Here is a 19,119-nt window from a genome sequence, read left to right on the forward strand (position 1 = left end):
AGATAAACAATTCAGCTCTTTTTCTTGTGGTGCTACCACCCAAAGGGCTAATGCATCAGTGTGTTGCAGTAGTGCTTGTAGTAGCTACGCTTACTATCTGAAGTCACCAACAGTGCCTCCGGCTAATATGCATTGCAACCTCCATCCAGAGAGCAATGGAAAATTCAGTTGAAAATTCAGCCCAAAAACAACACCTTGCTGTACATTGTTGTGGTGGTGGTGGTGGTAGTTCCTCTTCAGGCAGCGTCATTGCAGTCAGACACAGGGCTGACGGTAAACCAATTTTCCACTGTGATTGTAAATACCTTTGAACCACCTCTTTCACTATCTCTCCCTCTCTTCTTCTTTCTCTCTGCTTGCACCCAAGGATCTGATATTAAGAAAAGCGAAGAGCATCATAAAGAACAAACATTCCCCATTTTAAACGGCACTGCCATGGTTTTGCGTGTTGTCTCACAAACCCAAACACAGCACCTCTACCTCTTCTGAATGTCAGACTCTGTGGCTTTTGAAGTCTTTAGTGTGTCACCCTGTGTATCCTCATAAGAGGCCAGGGTGCAGGTGTGGCAGAGGTGTCAAAGGAACACCCAGCACAGACATGGTGGTGTGCAGAAGCCTTCAAGAGTTCTCATTTTATCCATCTAGCTCTCAGACGACCAATGATGACCAATGTTTTTGACACGTTCTAAAGCAGCCATTTTTAAACCCCTCCTGCAAATCATTGTTCAAAAACCCATCATGGAGTGTGTTTTCTTTTAGACCACAGGGAAACTACCTATGAGTAAACAGGGAAAATACCTACAGAAAACCCTCACAGAAAGCCGCCGTGGCAACTGAGAGCGGATTCCTCTGCACCGTGAGTGCGCTGATGTTCGGAGAGGCTGCAGATGCCCGGCTCCTGTCCCCTTCCTTGCCCTGCTCTGCCAGTGCAGAAAGGAAGACGGGCGCGCAGACGAGCGTCGGTGGGGTGCTGCTGCTGCTCGGTGGCAGATGGCTTGCCAGTCTGTTTAATGTGACACTCCCCCGAATGCATCAGTCAAATCTGTGAGGCCTCGGCAGAAGCCAAGATGTCATAATAAACTCTCCATCAGAGCTGGTGTGTGTGTCTGTGTGAGTATGTGTGTCTGTGTGACAGACATCAAGACTTTTCAAGTTCTCTCTCTCCCAACTGCCATCTGTGCCCGGGAGTTCTGATGCTCATCAGTGAGCTGTTTCTGCTGAAGGTCTCTCGCTCCCACTCACTCCCTCACTGAAAGTTCATAAAAGTCGTTCGTCTGGAGCCAAGCGCTGTGGTCTGTGCAAGCCTTGCTTCCTCATTTGAGGCAAAACGTGTTTAATTTGGGTATTTGTAACAGGTTTGCGGAATTTGCAAGCATGTTGTCATTCGAAAATGCTAAATGCAACCTCTTTGTGTCGAAAATAACGTCATTGCCCTCATTGAAAAAAAGAGTTTTGAATTTTGCTCTTGTGAGCTAAACCTTGTATGTAACTTGCATGTAATATGCCTCATGAAGTGAACAGAAAAATGGAAGGCATTTGTCTGTTTAAATGAGCTTATCCTACTTCTTCAGAGTTATGGAAAAGAAAACATGAGCTCAAATCAATTCTGATTTTGCATGCAGTTATTCAAGCAAAAAAGAATTGTAATGAATATAGATTGTCAGTTCATTGGTCAGACCCATTTCAAATTAGATTTGGCACAATACATGTTCATGTGTGTGTGTGTGTGTGGGGGGGGGGTTCTGTTCAGCATGTCTACCCATGTGTGAGTTAATTGTTTTATGTATTTGGAAAGTACTTGCATGTGATCCATTGCAATGCACAATGCAACAAGGTCTTTATTACCATGTTTACGCCTGACACAATCAGACAGTTGAGGAGGCACACTGCACATTAATACGTTTCAGGCATGAGATGAGATTCTACTGGGGTCAGTTCCAACTTATCTGGTTTAATTAGGCAGGAAAAAGCTGTGAATTGGATGCTGATGGGAGTGAGAGGTTGTCAGAGAGTTTGCCTGTTGTATCTCGCTCACTGCAAATGTGCCAGTGGCAGGTTTGTGCTGCTAAAAATATAAATTCAGATGCCATTTTGTTCTGGCTCCATAAGAAAATGCACCCTCCCTTTGGATTATGGTTTTTCATTGATTATCCTATTAGAGCTAAAGAATGCTTCATAAAAAAATCAATTACCTTGTAAACTGAAAGGCTCCTAACGTCATTAAAAGAAATGAAACAAGCTTAGAACCATTTGCATGCGGGAGAGTTTTGTTCTGTATGCCAAACCAGGGGAAAACATCTTTTTGTAACTTATATGGGTGCATTTCATTCATTTGGGTGCCAGTGTGGTTTGTTTCCATATTACATTTATGGATCCATTTGCTCAATAAGGCCAGCAGGGGGTTCCAGTTGGAAACTCGACCACGCAGTTCTGCTTTTGTGGAGTGGTTTTAAGACCAAAGCATGCAGTTATTGTTCCGGCATCATCTGGAGCTACATCAAGAAATTCACCACAGTCCATCTATTTCATCCACTAACCAAATCTGAGCCAATTAACCTCCTGCTCGAGAATCAACTTAAAAGCTTTTCCATTAACTTTTTTTCTTGCAAATATTGAGTCAATGATTGGTTTTAAAAAAACTGACCCACATTCTCAGCCATCACGAAGTGCGTGTACTCAAACTTTTAAGCAGCATCTAATAATCTGTTTGCCAAGGCAAATAAAAATGTAATGCTATTTATATGATAATGGATTTTGAAGGACATCTTTCACAGTAAGAGGGTCAGTGAAATAAAATGAACACTCTTGTTTTATGTTCAAGTCGTATTTTTTTTATCCTAAAACATTAGCCCGTGGTCACATAAACTTGAACATTTATGTTATTTTAGCATTTCTTTTGTTTACATGAAATTTGGCCACAGTTCATCTATTAGAGCAACTACTATAAGGAGTCATCAGATCATGTGGGGTACTGAGAATCAATAATGTATTTTATTTTCATTCTGTAGTGAGACGTTGTAGTTTAAACACGAGAGTCAGATGATGAGCTGTTGACATTTAGATGCATAATGGGACTACTGTGAGACTACTGTAGATAAACATTCATTCATTGGACTGCACATTATTTTCCCATCCGATGGCTCACGTTGCTGTCGCTGTGAATTCTGTAGGTTCATTTGCCTGTCTGAAAATGAATCAGACAGGCTTTCTGAAATCATGTTCAGACATAAAAAGTTGAAATAAAACTTTAGAAAAGCAGAAAATGATAAATGATTAATACAATAAAATGCAATGTGACACTGCCCTCTGCTGAAAGTATAGAGAAGTGACGCCTCCCAAGGCAGAGCACCACAGTCGCACCGCAGCCTTATAAATCAATGTCCCATTATTTTGCAGCATTGCAACAGGTCATGTTACAACTTAAGGTGTAATAAAGGTAAGGTTGTTAAGTGTCACAAGATATTCTAATGCCTAGTGCTGAGTTGTAGCCGATACATTATTTTTTGACGTTTCTTTGTCAATTTAATTAGCAGTTGATTTTATTTTGGAGTAGGTTATTAAAGAGGGTTTTAGCCTACATGTAACAGTTCATCTTCATGTTTATTCAGTAGAAGGTTTAGTGCTATTGCCAATCCCAGACTCATGTAGGCCTAGCGTGCTTGTTTACCAAGAATGAATGCAAGCTAGTTGATAATACTTTCGTCCCGCCACAGCCATTTGTAACACCTGTTGCTATCGCGTCCACCAACGTCTCAGATGGTCTATTTAAAACAAATCCATGTTTATTCTGTGTTTTATTGAAATGAGAAATGGAAGAGCACGTTTAGTATGATGTGAATATCCTTGGTCGTATAGGGAGATTTAGGTTCTGGCTATAACTTATGGAAACGGGCTAAGGATGGGATCCACCTGAATGTGCAACGGATTTGACACACGAAAAATCACAATTAAATAAAATCTTGGAAGACAGAAACATCATATAAATGCGGAGACTTACTGTTTCAGTGATGTATATAGCAAAATCATCCAGTGAGCGTCATATTTCTATAACTGCACGTTACACGTTTGATATGGAGTGGCCTCTCAGTATAGACATGGGGCCTAATCTAAAGTGTGGGATTGCCCGCACTACTGCGGGGTCCTGTCCAGATCTTCAACTAAAATGTCTGGTCACTGTCGGTAGGGCCTTTAAGCCGTAGAACACAAGTGTTAACACACAATTAACCACTTCGTTACTGTGTTGATGATATAGGGCATACGGACCGTTTATGATCGCAGAACTATGAGAATAAAAGCACAAGGGGTAATGGTGATTTGAGCTACCCCCCATAGCCCCATTGGCTAACTAGCGCCCACCTCTGGCAGTTCCGGAGTGCTTTGCTGCTATTAGGAGGGAGGGGGCTAGTCAAAATAAACTTCCAGCTATCGGGAGAGAAAAGAAAGAAGGATACACGGCTCCGACAAACTTTTCATAAGACCAATTACGAGTCAAGCGCAAACTAATAGCCAGCATTTCTGTATGTATTCAAACTTTCAATAATTCAACATGACTAGCCCATGCATTAATGACACTGTATACTAATATAACCTGACAGGAAAGCATGCTGATATCGGTTCCACTCTGTTAACCGCCTTTGTTAGTTAGAGGTTTTAACTGTAGCCTATCTTCATCACTTTAGTTGTGAACACGGCAAGTGTTATCGGATTACGAATGTCTATTACTTAAGATAAGATGCTTATACAATTTCCACCTTACCCATGTAGTTAGTTGTAGGCAATATTCAGCAATATTGTAGGTTAGTTGTAATTTTAGTTTTTCATGCTTTAGTTTACTTTAGAGGCTTGGTCATTTGGATGTATTGAACGAACTTTCGTTCACATTTCCAACCTAAAATCCTCTTGCATATTTCAAAACGTTTCATGCAAAGTGATCTGTAAGATTTAAGTTGGTGGTTCGCATAATTAGGAACGATGGCTGGCGTGGTGCGCACCCTTAGCCGGTGTCTGCTCCCAGCCGAAGCCAGTCATGAGAGAAGTAACAGCAAAGAGAGAACTCGGGATACTCGAGACCCAAATCAAGAACGAGAAGCAAAGCGACGCAGTCGTGAAATTGATGCTATGCTTGCCCGTGAGAGACGGTCAATCCGCCGGTTGGTGAAGATTCTGCTCCTTGGAGCCGGGGAAAGTGGAAAGTCCACGTTCTTGAAACAAATGAGGATTATACATGGGAAAGAGTTCGACCAGAAAGCACTGCTGGAGTTCAGGGATACTATCTTCGAGAACGTCATCAAGGTAATTTTATAAATGTATACAGTTACATTTTATTAACTGTTGAACTTGAGCCTATTTGTTTTTACCGTCTCTAAGAATATGGGGACCCTAACTTTCAGACATGTCACTCACCAAGTGCATGGCATGCCATGGTGCTAACAAATCTGTGTTCATACGCACTTGATTCAAAAAATCGTGGTGCATTGATTAGTCATTGATTAGCCTATTAGTTCGGCCCCAGAGTAAGTGTGTTTTTGCTTCCAGCCAGTCATATTCTGTAGCTACTGCCACAAAACGGAACACCAATATTCTACACTTCACCTACATCTTCATCCGTCTGAGTTGGGTTTGGAACTGGAGGCAAACTTTGAAAGCCCAGAACCGACTGTTCAGCTGCCCTGTATTAGAGGTTGCAGGCTCATGACAAGTCCTGTCTCTCATTACACAAGGGTGGCTAACTTTTTCATCGAACCATGAAGCAGCACCTCATTGACTGTCTCCTCATTCCTGCTTTAGCATTTTGCACACATACTCACAGAGATCAAATTACAGTGATGTCTAAAATGTGTTGAGCACACTGCAGCAGACTTTCTATTATTCATGTCTAGATCTACTGCTCGGCCAGACATGTAAAATATTTAATCTGCTGTCATAAATTATCAGAAGCTGTTGGGATGTGGTGTTTTTTTTCTTCAAAAATGCTTATTCAAAGTTTATCACAGGCCTATGGTGAAACTATGGTGAGGCTTAAGTCTGTTGTTGCTATTCAGCCTATTGTCACCATGTTAAGTTATCCAGTTGGAATTCCATTGCTTTGGAAATTCCATTGCCTTTCATTTTAAATAGCTCTGGAATTCCATTGACCTTTCCTGTGCTTCTGTTAAACAGGTCTGACCAACACTGTCAGTGGTTATCCTGACCTATTCTCATGGTAAAAACCCAAAGACTGTCACTGGCAATCTCGCCATGGAGCTGAGATGCTGTGTACTGTAACACAAACAATGAAGTTAGAAGAAGAGTTGCAGTTCTTCCGCTGGATGGTTGACATGGGGGAGGTGTAGAGTAAGACAGAGATAGACAGAGCAAGATAGTATATCTAAATGGCAGTGAATGAAATAGGACCGCTTTATGTCTTTCTATTTATTATGTTTTTTAATGCCTGCTACTGTCATTATAACAACCAATGTCTGTCTATAACAACCAATGTAAAAAAAAACACTCATTCAAAACTCGACCAACACTCAGACAGGAGCATGGTCAACAGCTGAGAACTTCACCGTTACCAAAAAGAGGCCTCATGCTAGTCCACTGGTGTTGTCTATGTTCCCTGAACACAAAGCGCGTGGGTGAACGTCAAGTCAGCCATGTGAGTGGCCCAATTTTCACACAGCAAGCTGGCCAATTCCCCAGGTCTGCTGCGTCAGTCACGGCACCGGTTGTTTTATGAGTCCACAGGATGGCTCACAATGAGAGGTTACGTGGGATTATTGCTGGGTCATTTCCTTGTGAGCAGGTCTATTTTAGATGCCTTTGTATTGAACAGCAGCGCCTCAAAGCCTGTAATTAACGGGAGGCTTAGGGTGACGGGCAGGGGGCGCGGGATTTGTGTGAGAAAGGTGTGCTCCTATACGCACCAGTTGTCACAAATGATTGTCATTGGGTCTGTGTTTAGAAGGCACAAGCTCTGCAGAGACAGTTCACTCGATTTGCTGTGCTACACTGAGAATGATTATCTACCCCCTTTTTAACGACTATTAATGAAGGAAAGTTGTTGTGAGAGTCGTCTTCTCTTTAGCAGTGCCAACATTTTTCCCAGTTGCCCCCCCCCCCCGTCCCACCCCTTTGCTTTGCATCTAGACTCCCAGGGTACTATAAAACTCAAGAGCTTGACCCAACCTCATTTGGTCAGTGTTTTCCAGTGCCCCCCGTTCTGTCCGATTTGGACGTTTCTCCGTCTCGAGCCTCCACTCAGGGTGCTTATTTTCCAGTCCATCTACTTTATCACTCTTTGAGGAGGAGGTGGAGGAGGAGGACCGTCCCTCTCTGTCCCGCTGCCAGCTGCTCTGGCTTGGCCCCGGAGGGCTGCCTGCCTCGGTTGGCCAAAAGCTCCAAACACACCACCTCACGCCAGAAGGGCTGTTGACGGGAACTAGCCTTGTTTTGGTGTTTTTCCAGTGGCACGGTGTGGCCATTTTAGACCCCCTCGCCGTTACGCATGCGTACGTGGCTACGGCGATATGCCCCAGATGGAGATGTTTTCATGTTCTTGTCCCTGGAAGGACAAAACACATGCCTCAGCATACACACAACGTGCACAGATAGGCGACGCAGTCGAACCAATTCTATGCTGTTATTACGTCAATCAGCACTTTGTTATCTTTGTATGAAAAAAAATCGAAAAAAGACTGTCTCCTTGAATTTTGTTATCTTTAACACAGCGTGATGGCGTGGTGAATGGGAGTAGCTTTATCGAAAGGTTTTTTTCTTTTTTTAGCCGGAGGACTTGTCTAGGTTGGAGAGCAAGAGCAAGACAAAAGCTCTCGCTAATGAGAAATTGTGCAATTCTCTTCTTCGTCTCCAAGTGTCCCCTGTTCACTCTTTGCCCTGCGTGAGCCTGCATGATTCCCACAACTTTAAACCACCTCTCCCCACCCCCCCTTTCCAGTGCACCGCACCGCACCGTTCACACAGTTCCAGGCGCCCATCGGCCCACCTGGGCCCTCCACTGTTCCTGCCTCTCCCTGGGAAGGAGCAGCATGTCTGAGACAGCAGAGACCTCTGCGCGGAGTGTGACTGCCGGCATCCATGTGGAGCAGACACGCAAGCAGGCCGCTGTTCAAAGGTGCGCTTTGTTTGGCCGGATCCGATTGCGATCAGATACCCCGGCGACTCCCGCGGACGAGCCGGCAGGCATAAAGATGGGATTGTTAGCCGCTTCTTATGGATGCGATCCCGGGAGAGTTAATTATTTCTGCTGCCGCGACTCACCCCGATCCTGCACTCGAGTCATACAGAGGGGGGTGGGGTGGGGTGGGGGGGTATAGTTGAGGTCAACGAAGTGAATTTTCCATTGTTTTCTTTTCCCATGTTTTACTTTCTTATGAGCTGGGTGACTCAATGTGCTAATGCTCTGTGTATAAAGGTTGTGTCTAAACAGCATCTGTGCCCAATGTGAAAGCTGTGCATGAGTATGTGGTTGGAGAGACCGTTTTTGTTTTTGTGCACGTGTGTTTTTTTTAATACACTAGCACACGTGTGCTGATGTTGTTGTGTTCAGCAGGGAATCTTTTCTGCCAGGAGAGTCCTGCCGTATGCCGAGTCTAAACTCCCTACGTGTGTCCCGCGACAGATTGACATATACCAATGTACACTGAATGTATATATTGGCAGTGATTACATGTTACAGCAGTGCGGTGCCATTTGAGAGTACACAGAAAAGAGTAGCAAAGGAAGAGGAGGAAGCCAAGTTTGACTACATTGGTGGTATTTGGAGGAAGTGCAAACATGATTTAACGGCTCGCTGGCCAGCATCTCATTCCGTAAAAGTCCAAAAAACTGTCAGAGGATGGGACCGGGGGAAATGAAATACCGTCTGTGTATGAACGGGAGGACACCAAACAGGCTTGGATTAATCTGGCCTCGAGCTGCCAAACTGAAAGAAACCATACACACACACACACACACACACACTCACACACTCTCTTACACATACACACACATTCTCACACATACACACGCACACATGTCATGGAAGTAAATATATGGTCTGGGCATTAATGGTCTCTGGCTGATGACCACCACCACCTGTGTGTGTGTGTGTGTGTGTGTGTGTGTGTGTGTGTGGGGGTGGCTTTGCTCTATTAGACTCAGTGTAGCCCTGGGATGAAAGAGTGGGAGAATGTTTTTCTCTGACCTTTAGAGTTGAGCGTGCCAGTCAGCCAAGGTTAGTTTAGAGTCTGGGCTGACTTGGCTCGGCGAGAGGAACTGCGTGGTATTTGGGATGTGTGGGACCACTCGCCCCAAAGGAAATCACCGCTTCTGATCCAACCGGCATGCTCTGAATGCACTATGCCAACACTATCCCCTCTTTGGCTGTGTAAGGTGAATAGTCCAATTCTCCACCATGGCAATTCTACTTCTCAGAATTGCTTAAGGTTTATGCAATTCTTTTCCACTGCAGGGGCACGTCCCAGGTGGTGCGCATGCTTACAGGAACAGCCCCCTAATTGGCCCTTTCAGCCTGTCTGTTTCCATTAAGGTGCAGATCCTACGAACCTGTAAGTGACAGCCTAATATATTGCTCTTCGATTGGGACCTCAATTCCGAGCATGACAAAATAATGATAGATGTGTCGAGCGGCAGCACTAACATTACACCGTTAATCCAGAGATTTTCTAGATAATTTAAGGAATACCTCAAAATCAAGAAGACAGTTAAATTTTACTATAAAGTTGATAACACTTGATTAAAAGGCTTCAAGCCTGCTGTAATGACTTTAAATTAAATTAATATATTCCAGCACCACTGTGTTTAATAAAAGCCTGTATTTCAGTCTGTAACTTCAACAAGCTAACTATGTAACTATACATTTGTATTCACCACGTAATCTTTGGTAAATCTTGTTGGCACTTGTTTTTGTCTTCCTTTCACATCGCTTTTAACCAATAAGCGTGAACTGCAAGCGCCACTCAGCAGTTTCAGGGCCACACAGAAGTACCTACCCTGGAGGTACTTATCCCCCCCCCCCTCCCCCCCAAAAACTGCCCTGAAAGAAGACCTCCAGGAAGTCCTCTAAAATGGCCCACGAGTTCCTGCAGTGGAAAAGTGCCTTAAATTGGTCAGTGTGTAGAACTACTAGGCTTTATATATTTTTTGTCTCTAAGAAAGTCTGCAGTCTCTCTTCAGCTAGAGCAGTAGTGCAAACCTGGTGTGACCTGTCTGGCACCCCCTGGCCGAGTCACCTGTCATTAACAGATAAAGAAAAATAATCTAGAGGCATTCGGGCACTTGTGCCATTTACGACCTCTGAACCCCCTAGAGCTGTACAACCACACGTCTAAGCCGTGAGCTAAAACACAAACAAACCAACAAACACCTGGAGCATCGACCCACACCTTCTCGGCCAGCTGTAAACAAGCGAGGCCGTATCTGTCACCTGACAGGGACTGCTGAGGGGAGCTGATGTGTGTAGGGTGAGGGAGCGGGCAGCCTGCGCAGCCATGGTGACCCCTCCTTGACATGGCCTATCTCAGAGCTTATTAGGTCTGCACTCTGACTGCCCCCCTCCCAGACACTCTCCGACATACACACACACCACACACCCTCCCTCTCTCACACACACGCACATACACACACACTCACACATGCCCTCCCTCTCTCTCTCTCACACACGCACACACACACACACACACATCCTCTCTCTCTCACACACACACATACACACGCACACACACACTTATTCCTCACAACCTCACATTGCGGTTGTCAGGCTCTGTTGTCCCTCAGATTGCTGGCCGCCATATCAGTCTGGCTCGCAGGACTTAATCTCTGCCCTGCATTTAACTCACTGTAAGAGCCGGTGTGCTGCACTGATTGCGGCTATGGCAGATTTTGTGCTCTTTACTCAGGGTGTCAGAGGACTGAGTGGTGTGTGTAGAGGACTGACTGCTGTACAAACTGTACATTTCGATGTGTTTACCTGAAACACACACAGTTGGATAAACAAACGTTGTTGTTAAAGACGGACAATCACTAAAACTGTGTCACACTGTTGAAATCAGCAAATGGCTGAAGGCAGCATTTTGGTAACTTTCTGTACAACGAAAAAAATGATGATGCGTGTGTTTTTTGGTTGTTGGGACTGCTGAACCCTGCCACTAATTAAGAAAGACTAACCACTGCATGACTCTGCCCCTGCCGGCTAAATGTTGATGAGAGAGAGAGAGAGAGAGAGAGCGCGAGAGAGAGAGAGAGAGAGAGAGAGATGGCCACGGTTGAGGCTGCTGGCTACAGGAAGAGGTTTTAAGGGTGACACAGGGACCAGTCATTTCAAGCTCGTCTTTCCTGTGTGATAAATCTAAGAGGTCCTCAGCGGTTGGGGCCCATGTTTGGGGTGGCTGAGAGGGAGGCTCCAGAGCAGGCTGCTTGCTGAGGGTGGATGAGGATGAGGATGAGGGGCTGGTTAGCTGATTGAGCTGTGGTTGAGCAGTGGTGAAGAGACACCCAAGAGCCCCAGGACCTGGCTGCTTACTCATCAGAGCCACACTGCGAGTACCCCCGCTGTTGTCATAACAACTCCCCACTCTGGTGTCTAGTGCCTGATTGCTTTGATGGTAGACAAGAGGCGCTGAGGTGTTTTGTCTTCCTCTCTTTCTCTCTCTCTGTCTCTGTCTCTCTCTCTTTCTCTCTCTCTCACTCACTCACTCTCTCTTACTTTCTCTCTGTCTGTCTGTCTGTCTCACTCACTCTCTGTCTCACTCTCTGTCTCTGTCTATCTCGCTCTGTTTGTCTTTGTCTTTCTAACTGTCTCTCAACTATGCCTGTGGATGTTGGGGAAAATCCCTAACTGGCCCTAATGCCACCACAAAGCCTCATTGATATGCCACTCATTGTCAAAGGGGTTAAGGCTGAAGGGGAAAACATGTATTGAACTCGAGTGGGAGATACAGTTGTAAAAATAAGCAGTGAAAGTAGTTTTTTCCACCCTTCAGTGATTCTGAGAAGTGCTTTGCGCTCGCCTCACTCGCAGTGAGGTGAGGTTTTGGTGGTTTTCTGAGCTATTTCTGGGTCCGTGCCATTACTTTGGAAGGCCCATATCTGACCTCTGAGCTGTGATAGTGTGGCTAGCTCTCTCTCTTTCTCTCTCTCTCTCTCTCTCTCTCTCTCTCTCTCTTTCTCTTTATCTCTTTATCTGCCTCCTGTGGAAGTAGCCCCGTACGGCAGAGAGAGAGAGTCTGTCCTCCCCAGATAGTGGCTTACCGAAGTAGGTGAGAGGTCAAAGATTCATGCGTGGGGGCCTCGCGCAGACGGGCCAGTCTCCTGGAAACCAAACACAGAGGTGGAAGCGAAACAGAGGAAAATACAGACACAGTAAACAATAAGGGAGAAACTGGAAACACTGTACGAGACAAAATGCGAGAAATGAAACAATGGCAAAATAAAAATAAAAAATATGGTGTTTTTACCAAATATGTCAAGAACATGAGAATGAGGAAAAAACTTGAAAGGGTAACAGAACAGAGATGGTGAAAAATAAGAGCTCGCAGGGGTGGCGCTGTCCCACAGGAAGATGCCCTGTCTTGCCGGCCGACAGTGTTGGAAGTGCGCTGGTGATAAAGAGCATTTTTGCGGTGTCAGCGGGGGAGGCCTGAGGCATGCACGCCTGTTTATTTTAGTGCTGAGCTGTTGGCTGACCAGGAAGAGCTGTGGCGGGCCAGCTTGTGGAGACGGCGCTCGGACCTGGCGGGACCCTACCGCACTCATTTCCTGTAGCAAACCTCTCCGGCTTTGTGTGTTTCACAGCGCCTCCACTCTCCGTGTTATTAGAGCGATCCACTCCCATAAGCACGGGGGGGGGGGAACTCGCCAGTTTCTTTCCCATGATGCCTCAGGCATTGGCCTGGTCAAGCCATCCCGAGTCGTGCGTGACACGGCGCAGACAGGTACTCAGTGGCACTGGCCAGAGGCCATTGGGATGCATAGCTTTAATAAACACGGCGGAGCCAGAATGCCACCCTGGGGCACGTTGCTCGTAATCGCTATACCAGGCAGCCCTGCTTGTAGCCCCGACGTTACTATGAGTAATACCCGCGTTGATTCACATGCCTTTAAGAAGAGGGAACAGGAACCTCCTTCTGGGACGGCTTCTGAGCGCAGGATGTTATTTTAGTGCACTAAATTGAATATTGGGTGTCCTGTTTGCAGCAAGGGGGGGGGGGGAAGCTTCGTCTGTGGTCAGCCCTGCAATTACAATTAAGCCGGCTCTGCGGTTTATATTTCAGCTGCTTTTGAAGAGAGAAATAAATAGAACAAAAGTCAGCCCCTGTGATGTTTCCATTGTTTCTCTGCCTCGTGGAGCCTAAGGAGTGGGAGACTCACTGTATACCCTTTCCCGCCCACGCTGGAGCTGGGGTAGTTCGCTTTCTGTTATGGTTGGAAATGAAAAGCTCCGATATAAAACTTGTGGCCGACTTTGAATTTACGGTCCTCCTGGGAGTTCTAAGCAGGCTCGTCTTTTTGGCTTCAGTGGAAGGCTTTTTTGTCAGGGCTCTGTTTATAGACCAGACAGTGCTGCCTACCTCCGCTGGCCAGAGGCTTCATTATATGTGACAGGGATATGGTGGAGCCTTCGGGCGAGGCAGCAGAAATGCACATTAAGAGAGCAACCGCATGATTTATTCCACTCGTTCCACGTTTTAGGTCACTCCTCTTCTGCTAAATGGAGTGACACTTAATCACAGCTGACGAATAGGAGGTGGGAGCAATACGTTTCGTTTACAGTATTTGTCTGAAGTTCTGTTTTTGCTATTCAAGATGATGTGTGTCCATAGGCAACTGACTCGGTAACTCTTCCGTTCGGATGACCTTTGGGGTCCCACCTTGGCCAGAGCAGCCTGCTAATGGAGTCTGTGTAAATGATTGCGACGGGGCGATGTGAGGAGTGCACTGAGACAAAAAGCCTCTGTGGGTTTGCACTGCTGACCTTCTGGACGTGTGACTGAGCGTGCAGACATGAGTAATGGATGACTCTGTGTCTCTCCCTCTGTCTGTTTGTCTATCCGTCGCTAATTTCGTTTTTTTCTTTCTCCTGTCAGTCAATCTGTTGTGTTTGTTCTGGTTTGTCTTTCTGTCTGTCTTGTCTTTAATCAAATCCATTCTTTTTATATTTACAATCCTCTCTCTCTCTCCTCTATTTCTCATTTAGGGTATGAGGGTGCTGGTGGACGCCCGTGACAAGTTAGGCGTGACCTGGCAGAACTCGGAGAACGAAAAGCACGGCATGTTCGTGATGTCCTTCGAGAACAAGGCTGGGCTTCCGGTGGAGCCCTGCACCTTCCAGCTATACGTCCCCGCCCTGCAGGCCCTGTGGGGGGACACGGGGATACAGGAGGCCTACGCGCGCCGCAGTGAGTTCCAACTGGTGAGTCCACGAACACAGCAGCCCACTGACTCTGACATGCCCAGCCTAGTCATATGCTATACTGTGGGCCCTATTTTATTGGCATTCAGCATTGGAGAAAAACATTACAAACACCCAAGGTGCTTCATCAGTTTGCTAGAGCAAAGAGTAAGGGTAGAGTACAAAGGGTACAGTATTTGTTATGTGAAATGTAACCTTAGTGGTGATGAAAACATGAAATGTGTCCTGCAAAGGAGGGCAAGCCAGATACAAGTGAATGTAATAATATAATATAAATGATTACTCTTTCACATTACTTTATTATAAAACTATATATAACATAAACATAAAAATATAAAACATGTTTATAGGCAGGGTTGACAACACCCAAACTGTAGGCAATGTTAAATCATTTTGTGATAAAAATACATTTAATGGGGATATTCCACTGTTAGTCACAGTGTGGTTGATGCATTTCTTGCATAGGTCATTTCTTGCATCTGTCTTTCATGATCCGTATGAGTGTGGCAATGCTTCCTGTTCAAATTAATTGGATGCAGTGTGACAAACAAGGTTTTGGACGTGTAACTCTAACCCTAAGACCCTGCTTACTTTAGTCCTCACTGGCAACAAAATGCTTCAAAAATGCCCACAGATATAAGTAAAGTGATAGTTAGTTTCACTGGTTGGCCAATAGGTGCACCCATCCAGGTGTGCGGCTGCAACATGCAGCATTGAGTAACACCAATATTAGACATGGCTTTATTTTCATCTAGAAACTCTGTTCCCTAGTAAAACATATTATTGTTTTGAGTTTGGCATCATAATCTGATCAAACTGCTCTCAATATAATTATGCAATGCCCTTATCCAGATGTGTACAGACTACAATGGATACTTGGGCCTGCTGAGGAAATCGCCTGAATGAGAATGATTTATGTTGTGTTTTAAGACATTGCTCAAAGTTTAGACTGTTTTCATATTGTCAGAGGTACATTCTTATTTATATATACATATTTAACAAAAATACAAGAATCGTTTGTTCTGTTTGACTCTTGAACTTACACTTCATTGCAATGGCACTTCAACACATTTTGTATGGCATGAACATTTCAAACTCGTTTAGCTCCCTCACGAAAATAAAGCTAGTTCTTGCAGACAGCTGTAGCATCCAGCAAGTCACCCAACAAAAATAAGACCCTGCATGTGTCCCCTAAGTAGCCATGAAATCCGATTTTAACAGCGTGGTGACTTTGTCTAAACATGTGGAGATTTTTTTGCTTGCACTTAAGTATACACAAACATAAGAATACACAAACACACATATGATTTTCTGAGGCAAATGTAAATAGTAACATCTACCGCCACAGACATGTCCTATTGGACATGACAGAACACAGATGTGCATCGACGGGAATACATCTGCTTGGAAGTGAGGAAAGCCTCTGAAGTTCCGGCTCTGTGTATCACTGTAGTCTGACAGCAACCCAGAAGGCATGGAAGCATGAAACAATGCGATGAATCACCAGTACGGAAAGAAGCTGAAAGTTGTCGGGCAAACTATTAAAGCCATGCTCACGTCCTTAATTAAACCTTCTGAGAGCTGGGAACCTGGTAGCCCCCGTGACTTATTTATGTGTGCCACGCACGGATGCGCCCGTACCTACAGGGTTTTGATGAGTTTCGGCGTTCCTTTGCGGTAGTCTTCTCAATCTTTAATCAGTCTGTCTGAATGGCACAGGATCAGTCATGAATATGCACGGCTCTGTCACAATGCGTTCTTATCTTTATGAATATTTCATCTTTTATATGGAGGGTCTCATCGCTACAAAGTAGGTCAGTGGCACAAAACTTCAGGCGCTCAGGAACAACGGCTGTCTTTTTTTCCTCCTTTCAATGTAACGACTGTGGAAAATGAAGGACGTTTCAGTCTGGTATAACATAATGGTGTTGTAATTGCAAAAGGGGGGGGGGGGGGACCTCCCCCTTCAAATTAAGCAAGTTCATTGACCAATCACCTCTTTGCCAGCAGCTCTTTTGAAAGATGATGCCCCCAGTTGCATGACAGCAACCCATTGCTGCCCCATCCTTGACCCCCCCTACCCCCCGCCCCCCGTCTGATATGCATTTCAAAGACTCAGCACAGAGCCTTCTAATCATCAGCATAATCAGATTTCGAGGGCCAACTTTGATGAAGGGACACAGCGCGCTGAAGCGGAGTTACGCTGAGCTGTGCAGAGACTCCCGTCGTGCCCTGCGTGCTGGCTGGCTGGCTGGCACGTCTACCAGTGTTTACATCCCGAGACGTCCTCACGGTCACATTGCGCGCAAAATCAAACGAGACAGACCCTCTGTTGTTTGAGGACATCTCCATCAGATAAGACAATTTGGTTTGAATCTGTCCCTGAAGTAAATTGAATTACGACCAGCCCAACATTAGTCGATGGGTCTCTTCCCTTGTTTTTGAATCTTTTACTTTTTCTTAAGAGATTTTCTTTGCAGTGAGGGCTGGGCAGGAGTACAAATGAACTCAATTTACTTCACGGAGCAGTGACCTGGGTTATTCTGTTATGCCGTTCTGTACAAAATGAGGGGGTGTGAGGGGGATGGGAGTTTGATGCCTGCATTTTGAGAATTTAATTGAGTTGCAACAATTCAATCAATCTTAGAACCTAACAAAGAGTTCTGGAATGCCAAATGCCATTATTCAGCGTTTCTGCCCTCATTTTTTTTTTTGTGTGTGTTTGACAACAAAGAGTGTTTCATTATTTCTGCCTCTTTACAATTTTAATGTGTTTTACCCTCTCACTTGGAAGGCTGTGTTTGTGACGTCTGGGGACTTCATCTGAATGCAGCCTTCTCCTCTCTCACTACTCCGAGGCCCATTAACCCCTGACAGCGTCGTCATGTTGCACAGGCAGGACGGGTCATAGGTTCCGTGCCCTTGCGTCCCCTCAGCGATTCTTTTGTCTTCCGCCTGTCTGAAGGTCTTTTTGTTTCGGAAGCCATTTTGAGCGGAGCGAGTGGGAGGATTTTACAGTGGTCTGGCTGTCACAGTGCGCCCAGTCTTTAAGCCCCCCTCTCCACCTCTCGTACTCCTTCTCTTTGTCTCGGAAACAAGGGAGTGCTTGTGTGAATATTTGCCTTGTCCAGAAGTGTCCCAACAGTGGCTGGTTATGACATAATATTTCGGTCTCTCTGGCTGTCAAGCATCCACATCTCTTTGCACTTTTGGCAAGTGAAGACCATTGAAACCAGTGTGGGACATAACAGTTTGTATATGATGTACAGTAGTGTGTGTGTGTGTGTGTGTGTGTGTGTGTGTGTGTGTGTGTTAGTGTATCTGTGTGTGTGTCTGAGTGCGTGTGCAGACTTTCTCTACCTTATGTTTGCCCTAGGCCTGCTGTAAACCAGACATAAATTCCTCTTCATTAACAGAGAAACCTATTTTAGTTGTAGTGCACATTCAGGCTTGGCACAGCTAATGATACATCTGTGAGAAACAGCACCAGCGGGCTTTACGTGCCAAGAACACTTAGCAGCGAAACAATTATCCCACATGGCAAAGCCATTTTGCCATATAACCTGAGCCCCCAGGAAGTTCCAGGCTGTATGGTGTGTTGCCTGTCAGGGCCGTGGACATGCGAGAGGAGAAGCAGCAGCCCTGCCTGCTGTACTGAGGGATTTGGCCACGACTCCAACATGTCCGCCGAGGCGAAGCCCTGGGAAGATTGTAGGGGGGGGGGGAGTTGAAGGAGGTAGGTGGCGCAGACAGAGATGGAGCTCAGCTGCAGACCGTCAGAGAGAGGGATAGAGAGAGAGAGAGGGAGGAAGAGAAAGAGAGAGAGTGGGAGAGAGAGAGAGGGGGGGGATTAGGAGAGGAGCTGGCACAAGCCATGAGAACACATATACTGTATGAGCTTCCTTCATCATGGCCCTTCACCAACATGGCGCCGTGTGTTGTGGACAGACTGGAGAGAGAAAAGAGTGGAGTCCTTGGTGAGCTGGAGTTGCTCATCTTACAAATTGTCTTAACATGTGACTTTTCATTAAGTTTATCTTGACTTAAATACCACATCAAATATCATATCATATATGGCACCTGAAACTGTAACCCATTTATTTATGACATGATCCAAACTGAGAAGCAGAAATCCAGATGAGGAGAGGCGCGACTGTGATACTGCAGAACGGGCTCTGGTCAGTCTCAGCGGCCGAGCCAGAACCATCAGAGTGATGGGAGCAGGAAGTCCAATCCAGCCTTATTGTGTTTGGACACAAATGCCGTTTCGCTCTCCGGCTCTCTTCTGAGAGTTAGCCGACAGGAAGTCTGCGGCGCTGCTTTTGTTGAAGACTGACATGGCTGCCCGCAAAAGCCACAGCGGCCTTCCAGTAAGAGAAAAAAAAACCGCTGTTTGTGTTTCGTGGATATGTCACAAATCCAGCCTCAAGAATCATTTTGAGTTTGTGTGCCTCATTGAATTAGGATGCGGTCACCGATAGAGTTTGCTTTTTGCTCTCCTGAAGTAATGAAACTGACTGCAAAATAACATCTGGAACAACATTTGAGGAACATATTCATGAACGTAACAGATAGCGGTCATGCATAATGCAGTGAGTTGTAAATCTCACTCTTCCAGATCTGGTAATGCTAAGCTATCATTGTAATGCCTTAGAAAAGGAAGGGGAATACCATGAATATTAAGTACTAAACTCGGGTTTTTGTTTTTA

At 45.4% G+C, this 19,119-nt stretch overlaps 1 protein-coding gene across 1 annotated transcript in view; it reads left to right on the plus strand.

Moving 5' to 3' along the window:
* Window positions 1-4,362: 4,362 nt before the first annotated feature.
* gna12a (guanine nucleotide binding protein (G protein) alpha 12a) overlaps window positions 4,363-19,119 on the plus strand; it is a 32,176-nt gene continuing 17,419 nt past the window's right edge. The window contains exons 1-2 of the mRNA XM_012816784.2: window positions 4,363-5,292; window positions 14,195-14,410. Coding sequence (XP_012672238.1) covers window positions 4,972-5,292; window positions 14,195-14,410 — 537 coding nt within the window. The 5' untranslated portion in view covers window positions 4,363-4,971. The remainder of the gene's footprint in view (window positions 5,293-14,194; window positions 14,411-19,119) is intronic.

The sequence above is a fragment of the Clupea harengus genome, chromosome 1 (assembly GCF_900700415.2).
Source record: "Clupea harengus chromosome 1, Ch_v2.0.2, whole genome shotgun sequence".
Classification (NCBI taxonomy): Eukaryota; Metazoa; Chordata; class Actinopteri; order Clupeiformes; family Clupeidae; genus Clupea; species Clupea harengus.